The sequence below is a fragment of the Verticillium dahliae genome, genomic scaffold, assembly GCF_000150675.1.
Source record: "Verticillium dahliae VdLs.17 supercont1.6 genomic scaffold, whole genome shotgun sequence".
NCBI lineage: Eukaryota > Fungi > Ascomycota > Sordariomycetes > Glomerellales > Plectosphaerellaceae > Verticillium > Verticillium dahliae.
This window is the reverse complement of record NW_009276926.1, coordinates 594,543-606,721: the sequence shown is the minus strand read 5'-3', so window position 1 is coordinate 606,721 and position 12,179 is coordinate 594,543. Positions and strand designations below refer to the sequence as shown.

Here is a 12,179-nt window from a genome sequence, read left to right as displayed (position 1 = left end):
TTCCACCAGAGGGACCCAGCACGTCTTTGAAAAATGCGACATGCTCCGGCGTGACCTGGCCGAACCTCGCGTCGCGCTTCACGTCGGGATACGAGTCGGACGTCAGCTTGATCTGCTTGAGACCCGAAGCCTGCTCCGAAGCGGACCGTGAGACGGTTGTGCTGAGGCATCGTAGTGGAGCCGCCGTGACGGGAAGCTGAGCTGCGCAGCGCGTCGTGTTGAGCAGAGCCTGCCGCCGAGTCGTCCTCAGGGCCGGCAGCAATCTAGATGAGCGGGACGCCATTGCGGTGTGGATCCGTTGTCCTTCGCTGAGACTCTCGTTCGCTCGCCGTCGAGGTGAGTGAGTTGGTGTCGTGATGTCGCAAGGGAGGCAAGATTTTGATGATGAGACGACCTAAGCGATGTCGGATCTGTTCCAAGTGGATGGGATCCCGGGGCAGAGAATCCGGCGGGCCGTTGACGTGGGTGGGTCTACAGTTGGTCACCGATTCGGTGAGCTCGGTACAATCGGTGTGGGCTTAAAGTATCGGTACAACACTCCTTGACTCCCTATGGCATCTGTCATTCATTGCGATTGATACAATCTGATGGGCAATAACGTCAGGCCGGACTATCTACTCTATAGAATGAACTGGTCATAGGACAGGCGTGGAGCTGCTAAGCATCGAAGCTCATGTCCAGCCACGCGAAACAACTGTGTAGCGACAACTTCACCCAAATGGTGTAGAATCCTACCAAGTCCTACTCCCTCAGCCCAATGTGGCGGGCGCACTGATAACAGAGAACTGTCCACCAGCACCAGACCACGTCAGCATCGCCTCGTCCGCGTCTCGTCCCTTGACACGTTGTGCAACCTCGACATCCTCCTCAGAGTTCAGGCCGAGCTGGCCCTGTGAACCAAACCCCGCGGCGTAGGCATGCCCATCTCTTGTGATACATAGTGTGTGGTCCGTTCCACAGGCAACATGGGATACCATTCCCACATGCGGCACTGCCGCAGGCCGAAGGCAGATCGCCGGCTTGTCCCGTTCATTGAAACGCACCTGGGCCGCGTCCTGCAGCTGTTCAGGCGTAAACGTGAAGCCGAGCTGACCACCGTCCATCCGGCCCCACACGAAGCATTCGCTGTCCGGCGTCACGGCAGCGGAATGGTGAGCGCCGCCATCGATGCAGGTGATCCCTTTCCAGCGAGTGTTCGAATCTTCATCGGATACGGTAGGACGGCCGAGTTGGTGCCCGCGGTGCCAGGGTCACCCGCTTCGCCGAAGCTGTTGAGGCCCCAGCCCCAGACATTGTCCTTCTTGTCGATGGCGAAGGAGTGGTATTCACCGGAGGCAATGTATTTCGCATTGTTGCGGCACACGCGGATCTGGTGAAGGATGAGGCTGTCCTGGTCGCGTCCGAAGAGGCGACGTCCCAGCTGGTTCTGCTCGTTGTTTCCCCAGCCCCAGATATTGCCACTGGTATCGAGTGCCAGAACGTGGCCAACGCCGCATGCGAGCTGTGTTATGTCCTGCACGCCTCGAATAAGCGAGGGCTTGTCTTGCTTCGTGATCATCCTTCCATCCGCTTCGTAGCCGAACCGCTCATCGCCTTTGGAGTCCTACGAAACATCTTAGTCAAACTCTTCCATGCAAACGTCGCTAGAGACTCACCCGAAACGTGCCCCATCCGTAGACAAGCCCAGTCTCGGTGAGAGCAAAGCTGCAGCTATCGCCGGCAGCAACTTGCACAAAAACTGTGTCTGCCGCGAGATGTCGGGACGCGACCTGAGTAGGCGTTGACTCGAGGGGTTCAATTCTCCATCCTCCTCTTCACCAGACTCCGCGTCCATGTCGCGCAGCTTTTCATCCCAGGTCGTGTCTCTGCCCAATGCACAATTGTCATTGACCCCCCAAGTAATAATCTTGTTATCGGCCGTCAAAGCGACCGTAAGCATGCCGCCACAGGCGATTTGACAACATGTAACTTGGAGGAGTCGCCTGGGTTCAGAAAGGGGTTTTTGCGAGGACGAAGAGACTCTGTCTTGTTGGGACCAAGACCAAGCTCTCCATTGTCGCCATTTCCAAAGATGAGCACCGTGCAAACTGCGGTCGAGGCCTGATTGAGGACGCCAGACGCCTTGGTCGAAACCTGAAGGTGTTTGCTGTCTGTCTTGGGCTTCTTCGCGACCCGCTGCTCACGATCGCCATCAACGCGCCCACGCTTCGTGGATGAGACGGCCGCGTCACTCTCGTGCACATCATCCGATCCCACTAGCTTTCTCTTCCTTGGAGGGTCTAACACCCTTGAGCAATCAGCAAGCCATAACTATCTTGACGTGATACACATATAAGGCCCTGACTCGGGCAGCTGTATACTAACGAGTCGCGGCCTTATCGACGACGGGAGGAGCCTTCGCCTTTGTGCAAGATGCGGTGGATTTGCTAACAGGCCCAGCGGTTTTGTCGGCCGGTTTGCGCCGGTTTGCTACCCGGCCTGTCATTTCATTGTCAAATGACTGAAAGTATTAGATTCTTTTGAGGTTTGCGTGTCCCGGCCAGAAAGGAAAAATCCGAGTTGGGGCGTGTCCTTGACTGCCTGAAGGATTTACACCATGAAACTGCGCCGTAGGCAGATGCGTCTCCATGAACCTTGTCCAACACGCATGCCCTGCTGGTAGTCCACCATGTACGCATCGGACGACACCGTAGGACGACACCATGGCTGGGCAATCCGAGCATAAGGTCTCGCTTTAGAAGAGAGAGGCTTGGCATGACTACACGATGTCACGGTGATAGTGCCCCTCTTGGACATGGGTCGAGGAAGACAAGAGCATGATAGCGAGGTGCGGAACAGCGGCTCCGCCTCCCCCTTTCCCCGTCGCGTGTCCCAACGGCGACTCTAACGGAGTCGTACTCGAGATATTGGATGGACCGGCATGAGGCAACTTGGTGGATCCTGGCTTGCTTGAAGATCATCCATGGCGGACGATGCCTCGCATGATAGTCGAGGCCGTTGGGGGGAAAGTATCGTGTCCGGGGTTAATGGATGGGATGGCCATGATCGCCGCTGATTCGCGGGGTGCAGGAGCACATCCCTGAATGTAGAGTGATGGGACTAAGAACGGCGATGCTCATCGCAGAATGGGGAAGGATGCGCGGGAAGGGTGTCGTTTCAGATGAAGCTCTTGGGCGATGGGGCCGATATGCGCCTTTCCGTCTTCGTCCTAAGGCGTCTGGTCATTGTAGTGCTGGCCCGCGACATTAGTCGTCTGTAGTTGAGGAGGCCATCTATAGTAGTTGGCATTGTAAAAGGGATGGAGACCTCGAATGGATTTTATTTCTGTTTGGTCTGTTCTTTTTTCATTTACTCGTTTCTCAACTCAGCGTTGGAAAAGAACAGCCAGGCGCTGTTGAAGAACAGCCTCCCTCACCTCACAAGATCCATATCGGATTACGGATTAAGGATTACCTCACAGACACTGCTACCCTTGTCTCCACTTCAACGCTTCGGGCACCGGCAATTGGCTGTCAGCACTGTCAAGCCACGAAAGACGCCCCGATAAGAGACCCCGTCACCCCCGTCAACCCCCCTCGGGCGCCGCACAGCAGCCGAAGCGGGCAGGCGACCACTAAAAACAGCCTAGCGAGCCACTAGAGCCCGCCCAAAATGGCAGCGAGCGGGGATCTTCTCCAGGGGACGCCAGCGCATGCTCTGCCCGGCAACGAGGAATTCCCCGATTTCTGTTTACACGCACATGCACAGGCACAGGCACAGGCACAGGCACACACCCACGCCCACGGCAGCCACATCCAGACCGACGCCGACACCAACCAACATTACCGTCTCTCCAACTCGCACTCAACCACATCCAACGATTCTGCCGATACCAGCAGTAACACGCCCACAGCATCCTCACCTGCATCCACACGGCCGACAAGCCCCGCCTGCACCGAGTATTCTTCCCCAGACTACGGCTCGCCCACCACATCCCGCATCCGCACAAACTCGGCTGGTGGCTCCCCCTCACCCCTCAGGAGCCGCCGCGACAAGAAGGAGCTGCACGCCGCCCGACTCGAGCGCGCTGGCTCGGCCACTGGCACTCTACATCTTGCCATCAGCAGACACGAGACCCAGGCAGCCGGGGCCTCGAAAAAGCAGCGCTTCCGCTCCTCCACCTCTTCGAATCCCGCCGCCGCCCTCGCCGCCATCGAGCCGCCGCATGACCAGGGCCTGACGAAGATGGCCTTCGCCGAGCAGCAGAAATGGGTGACGGTCCAGCAAAAGACCTTTACCAAGTGGCTCAACACGAAGATTGTGGCACGGGATCTCGAGGTCAAAGACCTCGTGGCGGACCTCAGTGATGGCGTATGGACCGAGCCCCTGAACCCAAACCCCCTTTTGACCCCGCTGACAGATTTGCTCCGTCTTATTCTAGGTCATCCTCATTCACCTACTAGAATGCCTATCACAAGAATCACTAGGCCGCTATGCGGCGAAGCCAAAGCTGCGCGTTCAGCGCTTCGAGAACGCCAACACAGCCCTCGACTTTATCAAGTCGAGGGGCATCCAAATGACCAACATTGGTGCCGAGGACGTCGTCGACGGGAACCGCAAGATCATCCTCGGTCTCATCTGGACCCTTATTCTACGCTTCACCATTAGCGACATCAACGAAGAGGGCATGACGGCAAAGGAGGGCCTGCTCCTGTGGTGCCAGCGCAAGACGGCATGCTACGACGAGGTCGAGGTCCGTGACTTCAGCACCAGCTGGAACGACGGCCTCGCGTTCTGCGCGCTGCTCGACATTCACCGGCCGGATCTCATCGACTACGACGCCCTCGACAAGTCGGACCACCGCGGCAACATGCAAATGGCGTTTGACATTGCCCACCAGGAGATTGGCATCCCCAAGCTGCTCGACGTGGAGGATGTGTGCGACGTGGCCAAGCCGGACGAGAGGTCCCTGATGACGTACATTGCCTACTGGTTCCACGCCTTTTCTCAGATGGAGAAGGTCGAGAACGCGGGCCGACGAGTGGAAAAGTTCTTCACCAACATGTCGGGGGCCTGGGAGATGCAGAGTGCGTATGAGAGGCGTATGGCGGCGCTGCTGAAACAGATTCAAGGGCAGATCGAGCAGTGGCAGCAGGCCAAGTTTGAGGGCACATATGTGGACGCCAAGGCGCAGGCGATGGAGTTTACAGCGTACAAAAGGGGCCAGAAGAGGGAGTGGGTGGGCGAGAAGAGCGAGCTGGCGACTCTGCTCGGCAACATCAAGACAAAGTTGGGCACATACCGGCTTCGGCCATATGACCCGCCAGTAGAGTTGTCGCTGGACACGATGGAGAGGGAGTGGGCCAACCTGTCCAAGACGGAGATGACGAGGGCGCAGCTCATCAACGAGACGATCCGAGAGTAAGTCGTTCATTCACTGCCCGCCCTGTGGACACGCCAACTCGAGCTAATGCACCCAACAGCATCAAGAACGCGCTGAGAAGGTCATTTGCTGACAAGGCCAATGACTTTGCCATGGCGCTCAACACGATGCAGCTCGCCATCTCAGGTCTGGACGGCGACGTCGAGGACCAACTGCATCACGTCCGCAAGCTCAGCGAGAACCTCTCTCCCATGGACCGCTACCTCGACACCATTGCCGCGGTGGATGCCAAATGCCAAGAGGCCAACATTGAGGAGAACGACTTTACGACGTACGCCTACGACGAGCTCGCGTACGAGCTCGGCCTCGTCAAGTCCTCTGTGCAGAAGAAGCTGTCCTTCCTGGAGAACCAGATGGTCGCTCGTAACATGACGAACCTGACGCCCATTCAGCTGGAGGAGTTTGAGTCTGTGTTCCGCCACTTTGACCGCGACGACTCGAACGCGCTGCAGGAGCTCGAGTTCTCCGCCGCCCTCGCCTCGCTCGGGCTCGTCTTCTCCGAGGACGAGATGCACGACTATTTCCTCGACACGTCGCACGGCCGCGACCGCGTCACCTTTGAGCAGTTCATCCGCTTCATGGTCAACGTCACAGAGGACCAGAACACGGCCGAGCAGGTCTTCCAGTCGTTCCGCGAGGTCGCCGACGGCAAGCCCTACGTCACCGAGATGGACCTCCGCCACTCGCTCGTCCCCGACGAGGTCATTGACAAGCTCGTCGACCTCATCCCCCTCCACTCGGGCCCGGACATGCTCGACGACCGCGGCATGCCGCAGTACGACTACATTGCCTTCATGGACAAGCTCATCAGCGGCACGGCCGGCGGCAGCTGCGACGCCAGCAGCGCCGGCGGCGACTATGATGACGACGATGTGCCGTCGGGGGTGCTGAAGGAGCGTACGAACCGGGACAGCAACCTGAGGCAGGACAAGGTCAACGGCTACCACTGAAGGGGGGTCTTTTGCCGTTTCATCGCCATCGCCATCATCTTCTTCTCTCTGAGCTGCCTCCGCCACTTCTTCCGTCTTTTTCTTTTCTCTTCGTTCAAGCACCCCACGCACGCCCGTTGTTATCCATACTCTACTCTGGTATACCATTCCTTGTTTATTTTTATTACGTTTTATTCCTCTTCTCTTCTTCGTCGTCACAAAGGCAAGCATGGTTGGGTGTTCGGGGTTGCGCAAACAGGGTTGGGGCCGAGACTATGCAGAGGCAAGGAAGACTATGCAGAGGCAAGGAAGACTATGCAGAGGCAAGGAAGAGAGAGGCTCGTCGCCGGCTGCCGGGTGGCCGGGCGAAAGCGGGACAGGGTTGCGGGTGACAAAGACGGGACGCTTCTTCGAAAACAAAAGGGGAGGCGTCGACTGTGACTGGAAGATGAAATATACTAGAAAGTACCACTGCGACAGACCAAACCCGTCTCTTTCTCTTTGTTGGAGGAGAGACTTGAGGATGGCCTGCCTCCCGCTGTGTGGGGAGCGCCTGAATTGGACTACAAACAAGTTTTACAATAATACCCTAATCGGGCCGCGGCATGTGCTCGAAGACTTGTATTTAGTGATGATGATGTGCGAACGACAGACATGGGCGCCGCCTGGCTGTTTCGGCTGATGAACCTGCAACGCAAAACCAGGCTCATCTGCGCCCCCAAGATGACAACAAAAAAAAAACAGATGCTGCAAACGCCGGAACACCTTCTAGCCAGAATAGAGTACCTTAACTGTACATAGACGCCTCCTCACGCCCCCCGGCGCAAACACACATACACACATGGGCAAACGCGTCTACTTTGCGCCGTCGAACGCGTCGCGCTCCTTCAGCGCGTCCGCGAGCCGCCGGTAGTCGCGAAGGAGCTCCAGGACCTCGCCGAGCTTGAGGTCGCCCGGGTTCTGCAGCTCCATGAAGCGCTTGTTGGGCGGCTTCACCTTGGACACCTGCTTGGGCGGGAGAGCGGGCGCAATGTCGGGGAAGGCCTGTGGGAAAAGGGGTCAGCTACGAATACGATATGCGGTCTCGTCGGAGTCTGAAAACGTACAGCACTGAGGTCGCCGCCCTCGGCTGGCTTGGTCTGCGGGTCCTTCGACGTGGGGGCTACGGGCGACGACGCGACGCGGCCGAATCCGCGCATGACGCCCATGCTCGAGAGCTTGGCCATGGGGTTGAACGAGTTGCCAAAGTTGCGGACCGCGTTTTCGAGCGGGTTCGCAGACGACGTCGGCAAGGGTGACGGAGCGGCTGCGTGCTTCTCCTGCGCGAAGAGAACCTTCTTGGAGCTGCTGGCGCTGCGCGAGCTGTCGGCGCTGTGGTCTCGCGCGGCGGCCTTCTTGCCCCCGATCAGGCTCATCACCTTGTCGTCAGAGGGGGGTGGCTTGTGGGCGGTTTCGCGCTCGTCAGCGCCGTGGACGGAGCTGGCACCGCTCACCGAACCGTCTTCGTCAGGCGGCGGCGTGCTGACGAGCTTGCGGGCGTCATCGAGTGTTCTCGGGACCACGAGTGCCTCGCCTGTTGCCGTGGGCGCCCCCTGGGTCTCGCGCAGCTTACCAAGAAGAAACTTGTAGCTGTCGCCCAGACTGTTAGTAATGTTGTTCAGCCCCTGGTCGGCGCTCTTGAAGACAGCATCACTGGCTGCACCGAAGGCCTGAGCAGGCGTGTTGACGAGCTCACTAAGTCGTCTGTTCCGCGCCTGAACGACTGCGCGGAGTCCGGATGACGCAGAAGGGGAGGGAGGTGGCCTGAGCGCGGCGGCGTTGTTCGTATCCGTCTCAACAGTCCCGTCGGCAGCGGCATCCGCGGTGATGGTCAGGCCCGGTGGAAAGGCGGGCGGGAAGGTATCTGCCCTGGAGATGCCTGGCATGCCATCCTTGGGCGGTCCTTGGGGCAGTTCGTCGGCTCGCAGGGTGGACAAGTCGACTGTCTCGAGGAAGCTGATGGCCGCCTCGAGGTTGGTCAGGCAGTATGCGGCTTCGCCCGTCAGTTTGGGTTCCCATCTGAAGTTCTGAATGAAATTGACGTCGCTGATGACATTCAGATGTTCGGGTGGCAGCGTGATGAGGGTGAAGATCAGCATGGGCATGATCTCGTCGGCAGACGCTGACGGATGGAAATGCGCCAACGTGTCGACGATGCTCTTGTGCGCGGCTTTCAAGTGGTTGAGCTTGCCGAGCGGGTAGCGCTTCTCGTGCATGCGGATGAGATCTTTCCTGGCTTGCTCTAGCCAGCCCCTGATCTCCTCAGCCCTCTGCACAGCCGCGGCCGGCGTTGCTGTCGCGTCCTCTCCGAGATCGATGCCAAGGTCTGCAGGGCCGATACCGACGAGCGCGAGGGCTGCCGTCTTGGACCGGAGTTTGTCGTCCTGTGCCTGGTCTTGCGTGCTTCGGTGCCGGTAGATGCGATTGTAGAGGCCTTCGCACAACCGTCTCTCCACGGCCTCTTCCAGCATGGCTCTCTTGGCCTCCAGCGCTTTGCGCGCCTTCTTCTTCTCTGCCAACTCTTCGGCCGTGATCATCTGGCGTTCCGTGTCGGGCTTTGGTATGTTCTGGGGCTTGTCCTTGCTTCCAATCGACGCGGCCTTGGCTCTAAGTCGGCCCGCTGGGGTGAGCCTGGACGGTGGTGCGGGGGAGTTGGCCCGGCTTTGACGTGTGGCCAGAGCGGAGATGTGCGTGTTGACGTGGCTCGAGGCGCTGAGGTAGAAGTCTTGGAAGAGTTGGGCGACATTGTCAATGCTGGGTGGTGTCTTGTGGACTTTGGACGTGAGGGCATCGACAAAGCTGAAGACGAACAGGTTAGCTCGTGAGCAGAAGAGCCTTTCGTACATGTCGATTACCTGTCAGTCAAGCTAACGAGCTCGATGGGTAGGTCGTCGAGGTCCACAGATCCCCTTCCTGGGTCGATTCCATCGTCCTCGTCTTCATCGGCGTCCTGGCCGGTTTCAAATGCATCGGGTCGTTCGATTTCCTCAGGCGGGGTGGCCTTGGTCAGGGGCGCAACGGCAGCGCCATTGTGGAAAGTCTGGGCCCGTCTCGGGGGCTGAAGAGGGTCGTTGCTCGCAGCACCGGCGCCTTGGGTTGAAGAAGTCGCTCGAAATAGGCTCGGTCGAGAGCCGACAGAGCTCTTGGGAGGTTCGTGGGCCGCCATGTTGATCGGTGTGGTGCTAGAAGTCAAGGAGGTCAGCCTGGCACGTGTCGACATGATGATGCCGCCTCTTGTGGGAAACAACAGGAGGACGAGACGAGGGCAGCAGGGAAGCTCTACTTTTATCTATCCAGCAGCGTAGGCTCGATAGGGATGAAACGCAAGGAGCAGAGAGCACAGAGCACAGAGCAGAGAGCTGCCTCTCGGCTGGTTGGGGTCGCGTAGAAGGGACTGTGACGGGATGTGAGGATGTGAGGATGTGAGGATGCCAGATCCACCAGTGTTACGCCATTTGTAGATGGGAAACGCGCATGGGTATCTTCCAGTTGCGTCGTGCGCCAAAGGGAGAGGAAGAGCGGAGAGGACAGGATCGATAAACGAGTGGCAGCCTAGGTAGCAGCAGGTAGGCAGGAGATGTGGCAGGCGACGGGTTGCGGGCTCACGGAGTCCACGGAAGCAGTCGTCAATGTGTGTCCAGTGCAGTCGAGTCCGTGACGGCGGGCAGATGACGAAGGTTGTTGCGTGCATCTGGTGGATGCATCGATTGCAGCCAAGTGGCCGATCTGGTCGAGGTACCTTTTCGTAGCCTGGTACGTAGGTGCCTGCGCCGGCTGTACCATGTACTCTATGGCGGGCGGACAGCAAGGTACCGTGCCGCTGCAGAAGGGTGCCTGGCAGGTGAATGAGACTCCTGCATAGATCGCCTTTGCTCATGCAGCGAAGGGTTCACATGTTCGAGGTTTGGTATGAGATGTGTGTGCACGATGTGTAGATACCGTCGTGCATTTGATCTATTGAACTCAGCATATGGGCAGACTCCTGAGAACCGGCCTTGCCTCATCCCTCGTTGGACAGAGCCACGATGCGTACTCCCTTGCTGAGTGAAGGGCTTCGAGGGACCTGAGGTAGACCTCGACAAGGACCAGGTGCTTCGAGGTACCAGGTGCTTCGAGGTACGAGGCCCCTCGAGGTACCAGGCCCCTCGAGGTACCAGGCCCCTCGACAGGTACCTACCTTAGGTACCTACCTAGGCAGGCTGGCAGGCAAGGCAAGTCCATAGCTTTGCCGGCCCGTTGCAGCTGGCAGCACTCCAGCGGTCTCCGATTGCTTATCGGTGGCCCGTGAACCCCCCGCATGACCAAAGACACCAGGGAGACGACGTCAACACGCCATCCACCTGACTGACGCAAGGCCGTGCTTCCTCAGTCTCAACACTACATACCTACCTACCTTACCTAACGCTGTTGCCTTCCACCCACCGTCCATTTGCTCCGTTTCCTCAACACATCATCTGCTGCCCACCTCATTGCATCTCGACCTCACGTCCCTCACACCGTCTGCTTGTTGATTTCGATCCCCATATCCAGAAGCAACATGAAGTGGCGGAGGAGGAAGCTCGGCCTCCTGTCGCTGCTCGCCACAGCCGTGCCGACAACCGCCATCTCTGGCACAGCACCTCCCATCGACGAAGCCATAGCTCTTCCGGGACCCGTCCTCCCAGCACCGCCCAATACGCAACCGCCATTACCTGCCGAGCACTCCTTTTCTCTCCGACACATCTTCCACCATGGAACGCATCAACATCCCCGCCTCCACCGGAAGCGCGACATCATGACCAGCGACAGTGCCGAGCCCAACGTCTGGCTCGCCGCCGAGGACGAATACGCCAGGGAAGTCATGGGTCCGCTGAAGGCTCGAAGCAAATCCATCACGATAGAACGCTTGGTCGACCGCCGCCCCCACGTCGTCGACCCCATGGTGGCCGCCGCGCGCGAGAGGGGCTACGTCAACATGCTGAGCCCGACGGCCTGGACCCTCGACGACACCCCTGGACCCGACGTGTCAGACAAGGAGACCATCTTGACGCTGGCGCGCATGACGGCCAACGCATACGTCGAAGACGAGGAGCACCCAGACTGGGAGGACGTCGGGGCGCCGTTCAACCGTAGCGCCGACTTTGGCTGGCAGGGGGATGGTCTCCGCGGCCACATTTTTGCCGACGAGAACAACTCGACCGTCGTCATCGGCCTCAAGGGCACCTCGATGGCCGTGTTCGACGGCGACGGCACCACGACGCATGACAAGATCAACGACAATCTCTTCTTCAGCTGCTGCTGCGGGCAGCTGGGCCAGTGGACGTGGCTCCGCGTCTGCGATTGCGCCACACCCGTCTACAGCTGCAACAACACGTGCGTCGTCGAGGCCATTACGGACGAGCACCGGTACTACGCTGCGGCACGCGAGCTGTACTCCAATGTGACCGAGCTGTACCCCCACTCGGACATTTGGTTGGCCGGCCACTCCCTCGGCGGCGCTGTGAGCTCGCTCCTCGGTCTGACCTACGGCCTGCCCGTCGTCACCTTTGAGGCCGTTCCCGAAGCGCTGGCTGCAGGTCGCCTCGGCTTGCCGGTGCCCCCTGGCTCGGAGCAGACCATACACCAGGCGCGCGAGAACACGGGCGCCTTTCACGTCGGGCACACGGCGGATCCCGTGTACATGGCCATGTGCCACGGCCCCACGGCGTCCTGCTCGTTTGCGGGCTACGCCATGGAGTCGGAGTGCCACACGGGCCAGCGGTGCGTCTACGACGTCGTTGCCGATAAGGGCTGGCGCGTCGGCATCGGGA

General features: G+C 59.1%; 5 protein-coding genes across 5 annotated transcripts in view; 2 read left to right on the top strand and 3 right to left on the bottom strand.

Moving 5' to 3' along the window:
* The window catches only part of VDAG_03746 (D-lactate dehydrogenase), a gene marked incomplete at both ends in the record, with an annotated part of 1,825 nt that extends 1,542 nt beyond the window's left edge, over positions 1-283 (bottom strand). Inside the window, one exon of the mRNA XM_009653830.1 lies at positions 7-283. Within this exon, the coding sequence (XP_009652125.1) occupies positions 7-283 (277 nt within the window). The remainder of the gene's footprint in view (positions 1-6) is intronic.
* Positions 284-749: 466 nt separating this feature from the next.
* VDAG_03745 (regulator of chromosome condensation) lies at positions 750-2,704 on the bottom strand (the record flags this gene model as incomplete). Its single annotated transcript, XM_009653829.1, has 7 exons — positions 750-884; positions 1,044-1,125; positions 1,215-1,603; positions 1,656-1,769; positions 1,948-2,279; positions 2,365-2,500; positions 2,675-2,704. 7 exons carry the CDS (start codon positions 2,702-2,704, stop codon positions 750-752), a joined length of 1,218 nt encoding a protein of 405 aa, XP_009652124.1.
* A 947-nt stretch (positions 2,705-3,651) lies between these two features.
* On the top strand, positions 3,652-6,372 carry VDAG_03744 (alpha-actinin-3; the record flags this gene model as incomplete). Its single annotated transcript, XM_009653828.1, has 3 exons — positions 3,652-4,350; positions 4,421-5,400; positions 5,463-6,372. The coding sequence occupies 3 exons, from the start codon at positions 3,652-3,654 to the stop codon at positions 6,370-6,372; spliced, it is 2,589 nt and encodes an 862-aa protein (XP_009652123.1).
* Positions 6,373-7,082: 710 nt separating this feature from the next.
* On the bottom strand, positions 7,083-9,556 carry VDAG_03743 (uncharacterized protein; the record flags this gene model as incomplete). The annotated part of the gene is made up of 3 exons (XM_009653827.1): positions 7,083-7,395; positions 7,458-9,189; positions 9,246-9,556. 3 exons carry the CDS (start codon positions 9,554-9,556, stop codon positions 7,207-7,209), a joined length of 2,232 nt encoding a protein of 743 aa, XP_009652122.1. The 3' UTR covers positions 7,083-7,206.
* Positions 9,557-10,927: 1,371 nt separating this feature from the next.
* VDAG_03742 (uncharacterized protein) lies at positions 10,928-12,166 on the top strand (the record flags this gene model as incomplete). The annotated part of the gene is made up of 1 exon (XM_009653826.1): positions 10,928-12,166. A coding segment is annotated over one exon (1,239 nt), but the record flags the coding sequence as incomplete, so codon positions are not given.
* Positions 12,167-12,179: the final 13 nt, after the last annotated feature.